Below are 11,740 nucleotides of genomic sequence, written 5' to 3'. Positions count from 1 at the left end.
TAGAGAACTGGCCAGCAGGGGAAGAGGAAGCCTGAGAAAGAAACCAGAAAAGGTAGGGACCGGGACCTGGGCTGAAGGGCAGGTTGCTGGACCCCCTGGTGGCCGCCTAGAGAAGGGAAACAGTTGACAATGCCTGGGAAGAGGAGGCTGTTTATGGTCTGGGTGGCGTCTCACAGTGCGCAGGGCACCTGAGTGTGCCCCCACCCACCCCGCTCCAGGCCAGTCCCCTCACTCAGGAGACTCCACGGGGTTGAGGGAAGACCAGAGGCGGAACAGGTCTAGAGCCTTTGCCAGGGGTCATCTTCTGTGGGTAGGGGTAGTCTGCAGAGTCCGTTCTCCCACGGGGCTGCCTCGAAACTTCGAGCAGAGCCGCCGGGTGTGGTCAGATAACCTCTGTTTCCAGGTCGCCTTCCACCTTCTTCTTCTGCTTCTCCATTACCGCCTCCAGCTCTGATACTTCCTCTTTGTCCTGGAGGGCGGGGTGGAAAGCAGAAGCCTGGCCTCAGAGCCCTGGGCGCCCACCCAGGCCCCGGCCAGGGACAGCAGCGGCTCACCTCCAGCAGCGCGCGCTGCACGGTGACCTGGCTGTACACACGGGCTCCCTCCTCTGGGCTCACGGCCCGCAGCTCCTCCTTCTGCAGCGTGAAGAGCTGCGCGCCTGTCAGCACGCCCAGCGCCTCCACGGTCCTGAGCAGAGCCCAGGAGGAGCGGTCAGCCCCCGTCCATCCCCGCTTCAGCCCCTCAGCCCCCCAATCACGTCCCTGCTGCCGAGCAGCTGTCCAATCACAACGGCGTTCTTGCGCCAGCTTCCCTCCCCCGCCCCTCCTGCGGTGGCAGCGTGCGCCCGGCTTTCCACGGAGGCCAGAGCTCCCTGGCCACACCCATGCAAACCTGGGCCACTAGGGCACCCAGGGTCCCCAGCTGGCGGCAGGCACTCACTGGGCGCTAAATCCCTTGGTCTGCAGCCAGGCGCGGACCTCGGAGGTGTCGGAGTGCGGGCTGAGCTGGGGCTCCAGGGCGCGGGGACCCGGGGCTGCGCGGCTGGGGCCGGAGCGGCCCTGGGCCAGGCGTGCCTGCAGCTCCTCATTGACACACAGCATCTGGGAGAATCTCTCTGCAGGCAGAAAACCGGGAGGGAGCGTGGATTCAGGATGAAGGGTCCTGGGGCCTGAGGGGAACAGATCTCCACCATCCTCAGGATGGGTTGGGAGTCTGGTTCCTCTTTTTGAGCCTTGGCTCCCTGCACCCGAAAGCGAGGACAAGTACGGATTCCTGGAAGGGGTGCCCCCACCACTCACCCTTCTCTCTGGGGTCCAGGTTGAGGTTATCACAACTGTCCCAATGGGGCCGAGACGAGGTAGGAGCTGAGGCCGGCGGTGGTGCATGATGGGGAGTGCTAGCCGCCTAGAGGGGGGTCAGAGCACTGAGTCCCAGCCCCTCCACCTTCCAGAGGTCAATTTCTGAGCACTCCCGCCCCCCCAGTGCCCTTAGCACCTTCCCTCCTTCCCTTAAGCCCTAGGAGTCTGCCCTGGCTCACCAGGCTGCCGGAAGGGCTGTGGCTGCAACTTCCCCGGGGTCGCAGGTGGGGTGTCAGGATATTATAGGGCACGTATCCTTCCTGCCCTTGCTGGTCCCGAACCTTCCACCACTTGCGCCTGTCATCCAGGACCTGAGGGAGGTAGGAGAGGAGGGCTCAGAGCCTGGGTCTGCAGCTAGGGCTGGGCCCCTGCAGTCCCTGGGGCCTACACCCCCTCACCTCCAGTACATCCTGCTGCTTGACCGACAGCTCACTGCTGTTGCGGGCCTGGAAGTCGTAATTACACAGCACCCACTTCCCGTCCAGCTCCGGCTGCGGCTCAGCCTCCGGCTCTGGGTCTTGGTGACTGTGGAGCAGGAGAGTTGGGGATAAGGAGGTAGCCAGTCCCGCTGCTTGGGCAGTAGGGTACCGGTGTGAGCTGGGGTTAGAGCCAAGCAGGGGTAGGGCAGGGGCCAGGTTAATACTGTTAATAGAGACTTGAAATGAGAACGACATCTCGAATGCATTTTGCTCCTTCTGTGCCTGGCTCCCAGCTTGAAAGCACATGATAGGAGTACTAACATCACCTCCATCTGACAGATGAGAACAGTAAGGCTCAGAGAAAATCACTTGCTCCCCAGCTGCTGTTTATTGAGCACCTCCTGTGTACTGGGTTCAGGCTTAGGAGGACCCATAGTTACAACACAGTGGTTACCTGTTTGTTGACTTCCAGCACAAACTCGGTGCCAGCTCTGGTCAAAGACTTCACGTGTATTGGCTAATCTGGTTTTTGACCCAGCCCCTGCTATCACCCTGACCTTGGACTCCCCTCTCCACTCCCACACTTTCCTCCTCCACTCCCGACCCTATTATTTTCTATTTTACAGATGAGGAAGTGGAAGAACGAGAGAAAGAGGCACGATGGTGTCAAGTCACAGAGCAAGAAAGAGGCATTGGCCAGACTGAGGGAGACCCAGGCAGGCTGGCCCCAGAGTCCGTGTCCTGAGTAATTCTGGCCACACGGTGCGGGCCACTGGGGGTGAGCCTGAGCTACCAGGGCAGCTCTGACCGGCTTGCCTATAGTACCTCCTAGATTTCTAACTCCTCCAAGAAGGGATTATTATTCTCGGTTTCTCTGAACTGGAAACTCAGAGAAGGGAAGTCAAAAGCTGGGGATGTGGGGCGTCTGGGTGGCTCCGTCAGCTAAGTGTTCAGCTTAGGTCATGGTCCCAGGGTCCTTGGATCCAGATCCGCATGGGGCTCCCTGCTGAGCAAGGAGCCCGATTCTCCCTATCACTCTTCCTGCTTGTGCAGTCTCTGTCAAATAAATAAATAAAATCTTAAAAAAAAAAAAAAAGCGGGGGGTGTCAAGCCCAAGATTCAGAAGCACAGGGAATGGGTCAAGTTCTGCAAGACCAGGCAGCCGGCGGGGGCGGGACATGATGTTGGCTCTGATCCCCCAGGAAGAGGGACCCCGGCCCCGGATCAGGCCTACCTGTGCAAAGGAGAGGGGGGGGTCTTCAGGGCCGGCGCCCCCTGTGGGGCTGGCAGCTCCCAGCGCGCTGTCCTTGCTGAGACCCTGCCAGGCCCCCGCCAGACCCCCCTTCCGCTCTTGCAGCTCCGCTGCTTGGTCGTCGTCTCATCCCACGAAGCTTCCCTCGCATCCATCCTCAACTTGCTCAAGGGCCCTAGAGTCCTGGCTTCTCCATGCCCCTTCTGTGCCCCCACTGCTTTTTGGAGTCAGGGACTCAGACCCCCAGCTCTTTCCTTTCCCAGAGATTGGGAGTCCAGCTCTCAGATCTTAATTTCCCCCACCTTCTAACCTCTGCCTGACACCCTGTAGGAATGGAGACAACTGCTTTCCACAGGCCTTGGGAAAGAGTGGGTCTGGCCTCCCCGTGGCTGCCTCTTTCAGGGGCCCAAAAATACTACCACTTCCTAACTTCCCCAGAAACGTGCCCCATGACTCTTGAAGGCCCAGGTCTTCTCTGGATCTCCAAGGTCCCATGCACCAGACTTGAGCTCTTCTTCAAAACTCAAATGCCCAATCCCCCAGTCTCTTCCCTCTGACACCTGGGGTGCTCTTCTTAGAGGCCCAGACAGGGAGCTTCCCTGGCCCTGGGAAACCAAACTGCCATCTCCCAGCCTCTCAGACTTGACCCACTCCCAGCCCCCTCCTCCCTCAGACCCTGCAAACTGGGCCTCCTCCCTTGGACCCCTTAGTCTGGGCCCTGCCCCCTCCCTCCCTTCTCCCCCCTCTCCCAGCCCTGGCCCTCCCTCCTCACCACCTCACCCACCTGTGACAAGCCAGAGAGACGGAAGGAAAGACAAAAAAGGAGTGGAGTTAGTGCCTGGAACCCCCAGGATGCACCCCTCCTTGACCCCACCTGTTAATCCTTGGGGGGGAGTGGGACACTCACCCATTGACAGCGACCTGGGGCGCACTTTGCTGCAGGAGAGAGGAGAGGAGAGTGGCAGCTCAGGCAGGGCCAGACTAAGGCACCCAGCCCCACTGCGCCCCTGGGGGAGTGCGTGGCTCTCCAGGGAGCCTTACCTGCTGGCGCTGCCGCTCGTGCTGCAGCTGTTTCTCCACAGGGTCCTCCCAGGCTCGGCCCTGCGGGTCGGTGGCTGGGGGCTCCCAGCCACTGGAGAACTCAGGGCTGTATGGGGATCCCTCCTCTGGGGGCAGCTCCAACCTGTGGCCATGGGGCTGAGGGCTCAGGGACCTAGTCTGGGCCTGAGCCCTATGATTAACCTCAGGTTTTCCCCAGCCTGCACCCTGGGCGTGAGCGCCGCTCCTCCAACCTCACAGCCCCACACTTGAGCTTCAACCACCCCCCCCCCCGGCCCCCCCATTGACTGTGCTCGTAAATACACCGATTTCGCTCAAATGCTGCGGGGGGCCTCTGAATCTCCCCGATTCTGCACCCATCCCACCCCCTCCCCTCAGTCCGGCTCTGCTCTCACCCCTCCCCCCCAGACTCGCTGCCTCCCAGCGCAGACGGCACCCCTTTCTCAAATCTACAGGTCCCACAACTCTCCGCGGAGGCTCGCTTTTCCTGTTGCGATTGGAGCTGGGGTTCAAGCTGCGACCCCTGCCCCGCACGAATGTCTGCCCCTCCCACCCCGTGGGCTCCCGCCATTTGTCCCAGCTTCTGCAGCAGCCTCTGTCTTGCCAGCTGAGCCCTGCGAGCCCCGCAGCAACCCTTCCCCGCCTCCCAGCCCCCCACCCCCGCCTCACCCCGGGCGGGTCCACGAGTCCCCAAGCGATGTCCAGAGCGCATTCTCACGTGGGGTGAGGTGGTCCCGCAGCAGTGCCACCGCCTCGGACGTCAGGTGCGGCCGCCGCACTTCACTTGCGAATCGGGGGCCGCCCGACGTGTCCACAACCTGCCCGGGGTGCAGGAGTGAGCGACCCACTCCACCCCCACCCCCACCCAAAGTCGCGCCCCTTCTTTCCACTGCAGGGGGCCCGCAGGGCCCCGGCTCTCACCAGTTGCAGCGGCCCGAACAGGAAGTGCAGCAGCTCTGGGGACGAGGGGTTGGCGATGTTGCCGCGCAACCGGGCCTGCGGGACGGGAGGTGCCAGGTTAGCGCTCGCGCCGGTGGGTTCGCCATACCCCTGCCCTGCGACGGCCGGGGTTCACGCGTTCTCACCAGCAGGCTGAAGGCGTACTTGATTTTCTGAAGCACGTCGGTGTACTCGGCCTCGGAGGGGGGCTTGGCCCGAAGTGTCAGGAGACCCTCTGTGGGGAGGGGAGGCAGGTGCGGGGACAAAGAGACAGCACCGGTCAGAGATCCCCAGGCAAGGGGAGTCACCCCTGGCCAGGGTGTGTGTGGGGAGACCCTAGGGCGAGGGAAGAGATTTGGGAGTGACCGGAGGCTCAGGATCCCGCTTGGGAGCTCCTCTCACCCCCAGCCGCCAGGCGCCGGGTCCTGCGGCCGCGCTCCCGGTGCTCCAACACACGGGCTGCCTCCGCAGACTTCTGCAGCCTCGACACAAAACTCTCCACGTCGTCGAACACATGGTTCAGGATGTCCTGGGGGAGAGAGCCGGGGACTCAGGGATGTGGAGTCCTGGCCACTCATCACCCCAAAGCTCTCAGGTCCAGAGCCTGGACACCCTCCCGGGCCAGGTCACGCCCTCTGCTGCCAGGCCCTGTCCCCATATTCCAGTCGCCGTCAGCCACTCCCCGAGGAGTCTGACACGCCCACCGCCCGCCCGCAAAGCCCCACTCCTAGGAGCTGGGACTCACTCCCCACAGCGGGTCCCGCCTCCAGGCCCAGGCCCACCCCACTCACCACGTCCCGCTCCGCCTGCAGACTGGCCAGCTCCGGACCGCGGGGGCCCAGATCCGGGGAGGCCGGGTCAGGGCTGCCCGCGGTCCCGGCCAGACCGGGCCTCTGCGACTCTTCCGCTTCGGGGATGGGTTCCGCCTGGGAGTGCCCCCGGCCGGCGCTCACCGTGCTAATGACCGCTCGGACCGATGGGCGGCGCTGCAGGGGAGGGGTCTCAGCCACTGGCGAGGGGCGGCGCTGCAGCTCCTCTTGCGTGGCCCTGCGGAGGGACAAGGGGAAGCAGCCTGGGTCCGTTGGGGGGATAGGGCAGCGGACGAAGTTGGGCCTAAAACTGAGACACTGTGGTCAGCTGAGCCAAACCTGGGACAGGGAGAAATCGGAGGTAAGGGGAAGGGGAACGCCTCTCTGGAGGGAAACTGAAGCCCGAGGGAGGAGAAACCGAGGACCAAAATTAGAATAAGTCGTTTTGGAGAGCGGGTACACTTGTCTGGATGCTACGGGGGAACTCGAACCAGGCTTTGACTCCAAAACTCGTGCTGTGCCAGGCTAGGGGGATCTGCTCATTTGTCGGAGGGAGACCAAGGCCGGGGGAAGGGGAGACCGGGGAGAGGGGAGGGGAGAAGAGAGCGAAGGGGGGAGGCCAAGGGGGGGCAGAGGGGGGAGACAGCGGAGGTGGGGGGAGACGGGGGAGGGGAAGACCGAGGCGGGGGGAGGGGGGAGACCGAGGCGGCGGTGGGGGAGGGGGGAGACCGAGGCGGCGGGGGGGGGGGGGGGGAGGAGGAGGAGGAGGAGGAGGAAGGGAGAAAACCGAGGCGGGGGTTGGGGAAGCTGGCCTCCCAGAGATCCTACCGTCCTCTCTTCTCCCCCAGCTTCCAGCCCAGCACCCTCACCTGAGCGCCGCCGGCCTGCGCTCCCCGCGGCCCGACCGGTAGTCGTGCAGAGCCCCCTGGATGTCCTCGCGGATCAGCTCCGCCTGCCAATGGTGCTGTCAGGCCAGGTCCCCACCCCGCCTACCGCGTACCGCGTACCCCGGCATCGGCCCCGAGGATGGGATCCCTGGCTGGGCGCCAGACCCCCTCCAGTCAGCTGTCCCACGCGGCGCCCCACACACGCCCACGCCCTGAACACTAGCCCGCACTGCACCTCTGCCTCGGCCCTAGGCCTCTCGTCAGGCCCAGAGGCCGGTCCCGGTGTTGCCTCGCCCCTACACCATACCCGCCTCCAGGTCCCGCCGCTCCCTGACCCTCTCCCCCATGTGCTGTCGTGCTCTGTCCCGGACGCTCGGCTCCATTTCGTCACGTTCTATCGCGAACCGGTCCAGCTGTCCTCAAAACCCCCTCCCTCCCAGAACTTTCCAGGCCCCGCCCCCTCAACTGGCCCCGCCCCAGTCCCCACCCCACCTGCGCACCAGCCCGGCTCTCGGAATCCACAGGGTCCCTGCCCCGTCCCAGCGGCCTGGCTCCTCCCGACCTGGCGGGCTCACCCCGAGACGCAGGCCCTGGAAGAAGTGCACGTCGGGGTGTGTACGCTCGGGCTCCTGGCACACGAGCAGCAGCAGCGAGCGGCTCCGGCCGGGCGGCAGCACCGCGTCGCAGCGCACGATGGCACCCAGCGGGTACAACTCCAGCTCCTCCTGCGGGCCGGGATACGGCGGGCAAACTGAGGCCCAGAGCTGCGGGGACTCAATGGGGACAGCAGTGCCCGCGGGTACGGAGACACTGCCCAGGCAGCCGCGCGTGGTTGGGGGTTCCGGGGTGGCCCCGCTGTGCTGGGGGTTTCCAGATAGCGCCCCAGTTTAATAGAGGAACTAAGGATGCTTGAAAAAGGAGCGGAGATCTGTCCCAAAGTTCCCGGAGAAAGGATATGCAAGGGACAGGATTCACACTCAGAAGTTCCTGGGGTCAAGTCTCTGGGCCTCCCCCCCACTCCCGCCAGCCGCTTCTGCTACACACGTGTCCCCTGGCACCTTGGAGATGGGGTCAAGCAGTGTGACATGGTCCGGAGACACACGCAGCAGCATCTCTTGGGCCCAGATGCGGCCCTGGCTGTCCATGACGGCCAGCTTCCGCGAGGCGTCCTCCACGGTGTGCACGCCATCCTCCTCACCCAGGCAGAACGTCACCAGGTGCTGGCACGTTGCGGAGAAAGCAGGGAGTCCCAGGAGGACGCCGGGGTGGGGGGCTTATATCAGCCTTCCCACCGGAGACTAAACACCATTCCTGAAAGCCTTCCTGATCTCGGGCTCCACCAATGGGGCCCCTCCCAGGGCCCTGAGTTTTGCTTTCATCTGAGCCACCAGCACCTGAGTCCAGCCTCCCCGAACACTGGAGGCTCCTTGAAGGCACTGGTTCTGTCCAGTCCCCTCTAAGCTTCTCTGCCTCCGTTAGAGCACCGGGCACACTTGGTCTGAGCCGTCCTCACACAGGTGTACCTAATGTTTGTCCCCATGGCCTGACTGTCCAGCACAGACTCAAGTGGAAGGGACTTCCTCTGACAAACGCCCACTTCTGAGGCGGGGGGCAGGAACAGCCCATCTTGCAAATGAGCAAACTCAGTTTCCCGGCTTCCTTCTGCTTTCAACACTGTCATCTTCCCAGGCCTGCCTGCCTTTCCTCCCACAAGCCTCCCTGGGGCAGCGCAGACCCCAAACTCACATTGACTAGATACTGGGAAACGTCAGCCATAACCACAGTGGAGTACCGCTTCCTCTGCTCTGTGGGGGAGAGGAGAATGAACCCAGAAAACTCAGTGCCTCCTCCCTCAGACCCAGCAGTCCAGGTCCCCAACCTCTCCTCCCTCAGACCCAGCAGTCCAGGCCCCCAGCCCCTCCTCCCTCAGACCTGCTTTCAGCCTGGGGGTTTCTTGTTCCCAAACTCACCATAGATTGACTTGGCACTTGGTTTGGGGGCAGCTTCTGGGCTGGTTAAGGAAAAAAAGAGTGAGAGGGGCCATGGGAATTGGGAGAGCATGGGGGTTTTGAATGCCAAGCAGAGCAGCAAAGACTTCACTGTGAAGGCAGTGGGCAACCTTGGAGTGTTCTGAGCAGGGGAGGGCAGGGCCAGAGCTGGACGTTCACACAAGTAAGGCAGTGTGGTAGCAGGTGGTGGTGGAGAGAATGGTCTCAGCTGTCGCAAAGAACTGGCTTGGGCTCCCCTGTCCAAACTGCATTGCCATAAGACCCTGGACAGGAGACCTAATCTCTTCTGCCTCAGTTTCCCTTTCTGTGAGATAGGGGTTAGTAATTTGTTAGCCGCCGTCTGGTAGAGCGCTTGGTGGACACACGGAAAGTTGAGAGGGTTCAAAGCCTCAATAACTTAACTTTCAGTGCCATGGTACAAAGGGTAGCAAACAGCGGGTGCTCAATAAAGGGGGGGGTTTACAACAGCGTTAACATTTGGGGTAGACAGATACTTATCTTCCCCTCCTATTCCCATGGGCCTGTCTCTTCCCAGCCAAATACTTCTCTGTCTCCTGCTCTGGCCTGCCCTTCTAGGTCACCTTCTCCAAGAAGAATTCCACAGATATGACAGATTCAGAGCTCGGGTGGGATCAGGGATGAGAGATGGAAAACACACACTTTCAGTCAAACCTCTGCTCCCTATCCTGCTCCTACCAGTCAGTTCTCTGCACAATTTGGTTACCTCTGTGCTGGAGAACTCACTACGTTTTATCTCCCATACAGCTATTCCCATGGTCCTCTCTTTGTTCTTTTTGCTATTCACTCCAGAAGACTTGAACTTTATTAGAAACAGCCCAGGGGCTCCTGGGTGGTTAAGCGTTGGACTTTTGGTTTTGGCACCAGTCATGATCTCAGGGTTATGAGATCGAGCCCCACATGGGGCTCCCCGCTCAGTGTGGAGTCTGCTGAAGACACTCTCTCTTCTGCCCCTTCCCCCATGCTATTTCTCTCTGAAATTAATAAGTCTTTTAAATTTTTAAAAAAATTTTTTTTTTTTTGGTTAAGATTTTATTTGTTTATTTGACAGAGAGAGAGATCACAAGTAGGTAGAGAAGCAGGCAGAGAGAGAAGGGGAAGCAGGCTCCCTGCTGAGCAGAGAACCTGATGCGGGAGCGGATCCCAGGACCCTGAGGCCATGACCTGAGCCGAATGCAGAGGCTTAACCCAGGTGCCCCATGAAATTAATAAGTCTTTAAAAAAAAAAATGAAAACAAACAACAACGCCCCGATTTGTCTGCAAAGCATCAATATTTAACAACAAGCTATGGGCGCCTGGGTGGCTCAGTGGGTTAAGCCGCTGCCTTCGGCTCAGGTCATGATCTCAGAGTCCTGGGATCGAGTCCCGCATCGGGCTCTCTGCTGAGCAGAGAGCCTGCTTCCCTCTCTCTCTCTCTCTGGCTGCCTCTCCGTCTACTTGTGATTTCTCTCTGTCAAATTAATAAATAAAATCTTAAAAAAAAAAAAAAACCAACAAGCTAACCACGGCAACAGTGGCTCCCAGGAGCGGAGCACCTGCTCTTGGTCAGAGTCTGCTAATCTTGTACCTTCATTATCCTGTCAAGCTCTGTTTCGCAGAGGAGCTCAGACTCAGACTCAGGCTCCGTGGCCAGGGTACCCCCCTGCTGAGTGTTAGTTGGGCAGGGAAGAGGGAGTACAGGCTTCCTTCTCAGTGTCCATACCGGGAATGCTGCGAATGCCCCCTAGGGGTGCGGGGAAGAGGGTGGCAGAAGGGGCTGGGTAGCCCAGGGGTGGGACCACTTACCCTGTGGAGGTGCTCATGGTGAGAATGGGAAGCTCCTGCCACCTAGAGGTGCCCTGGGAACCAGCAGAGATTGAGGGCCTGACCTGGCCAACTGTACCAAGGATTTTTTCCCCCAGGCCCTCCTCCCTCAGACACAGGAGTCCAGAACCCCCAGTTTCCCCTCCCTCAGACCTGGGAGTCCAGAACCCCCAGTCCCTCCTCCCTCAGACCTGGGAGTCAGGAACCGCCATCGTCTCCTCCCTCAGACCCAGGAGTCCAGGCCCCCAGTCCTTCCTCCTCCACACTTTGAACTCTGCCCCCCAAATCTCTCAGGGATCCATACATTTGGCTCCCTAATCTGTGTGTATCCCATTTTGCTTCCTCTTTCCAGGGATCCTGTCTCTAGCCTAATCTCAGGGGCCCAGGAGTTCCAGCTCAGAGCTTCTGGACCCTGAGAACCAAAGCGTCTTGTCTCCAGATCCCTTCAGAGAACCATTTAGCCAGTTCCTCGGCCACTGTGACCTCAAACTGTCCAATCCATCTCCCGGCCCTCACCTCCTCAGGACTCATGGGTTTAGGTCTGCCAGCCTTCCTGGTATGTGGATCCAGGTGTCCTAGCCCCCTGCTCCTGCTCCCCAGGCGTCCCGACCTCCAGCCCCTCCTGGCGGGGGCCCCCTCCTCACCTGCCACCAGAGAGGCCCTGCTCTCTGCTGTTCCAGGCTTCCAAATGCCTGCCCCGTCCTTCCTGCTCCCCGCCCAGCCCGCCCGCCTCCGCATACCAGCGCACTCACCGGGCACAGCCCCACCGCCTTGGCCCCTGGGCGGGGCTGGCACAGACACCCGGGTTGGGGTGGGGTGGGGGGGACTGGAGCGGTCTGCGGGGAGCCAGGAGCTGTGACGGTCTCTGTCATAACACTAGCTCAAGGACAGCAAGCCGTTGGGCATCACGCTCAGCCAGAGACGCAGAAGCTCTGTCTCAGAAAGCCTCTTCCACTTGCCCTTATACCTCTGGGAGGTCAGATGTTTGAGTCGCACCTGTTTGCAGTTCGAGAGGGGGTCGTCAGTGTGGGAGGATGGCATTTGAACCCGGGGCTGCCTTACTGTCTCCGGGACTGGTGTCTGTCCCGGCCCGGTGCGCACCTCCTGTCCATGGTTCCTGCCTCTTCTGGAAACTAGCCCCCTACCCAGGAACCCCTCTAATCATGGCAACTAAGACTCAGCACCC

At 61.1% G+C, this 11,740-nt stretch overlaps 1 protein-coding gene across 2 annotated transcripts; it reads right to left on the bottom strand.

The window, feature by feature from the left end:
• Nucleotides 1-134: 134 nt before the first annotated feature.
• On the bottom strand, nt 135-11,304 carry EPS8L1 (EPS8 like 1). Of its 2 annotated transcripts, XM_032323864.1 has the most exons (21): nt 11,199-11,304; nt 10,537-10,589; nt 8,694-8,734; nt 8,470-8,528; nt 7,782-7,943; nt 7,299-7,448; nt 6,706-6,788; nt 5,819-6,074; nt 5,430-5,556; nt 5,174-5,262; nt 5,010-5,084; nt 4,758-4,906; nt 4,071-4,212; nt 3,937-3,965; nt 3,802-3,813; nt 1,757-1,883; nt 1,538-1,669; nt 1,299-1,404; nt 940-1,114; nt 555-687; nt 135-469 (listed from the first exon to the last, which is right to left on the bottom strand). In XM_032323864.1, exons 2-21 carry the CDS (start codon nt 10,551-10,553, stop codon nt 383-385), a joined length of 2,151 nt encoding a protein of 716 aa, XP_032179755.1. In that variant the 5' UTR covers nt 10,554-10,589; nt 11,199-11,304; the 3' UTR covers nt 135-382. The 2 variants fall into 2 exon arrangements, with proteins under 2 accessions (XP_032179755.1, XP_032179756.1); XM_032323865.1 differs by lacking the exon at nt 3,802-3,813.
• Between the last annotated feature and the right edge of the window lie 436 nt (nt 11,305-11,740).

Source organism: Mustela erminea, chromosome 19 (genome assembly GCF_009829155.1).
Source record: "Mustela erminea isolate mMusErm1 chromosome 19, mMusErm1.Pri, whole genome shotgun sequence".
NCBI classification, from domain to species: Eukaryota; Metazoa; Chordata; class Mammalia; order Carnivora; family Mustelidae; genus Mustela; species Mustela erminea.
This window is presented reverse-complemented; position numbering and strand designations above follow the sequence as displayed.

Coding starts and splice junctions, on each gene's coding strand:
- EPS8L1 (XM_032323864.1), bottom strand. Junction 8,529..8,693: donor AAGTGCCAAGTCAATCTATG/GTGAGTTTGGGA, acceptor TCTCCCCCACAG/AGCAGAGGAAGCGGTACTCC. Junction 5,085..5,173: donor AGTACGCCTTCAGCCTGCTG/GTGAGAACGCGT, acceptor CCCGTCCCGCAG/GCCCGGTTGCGCGGCAACAT.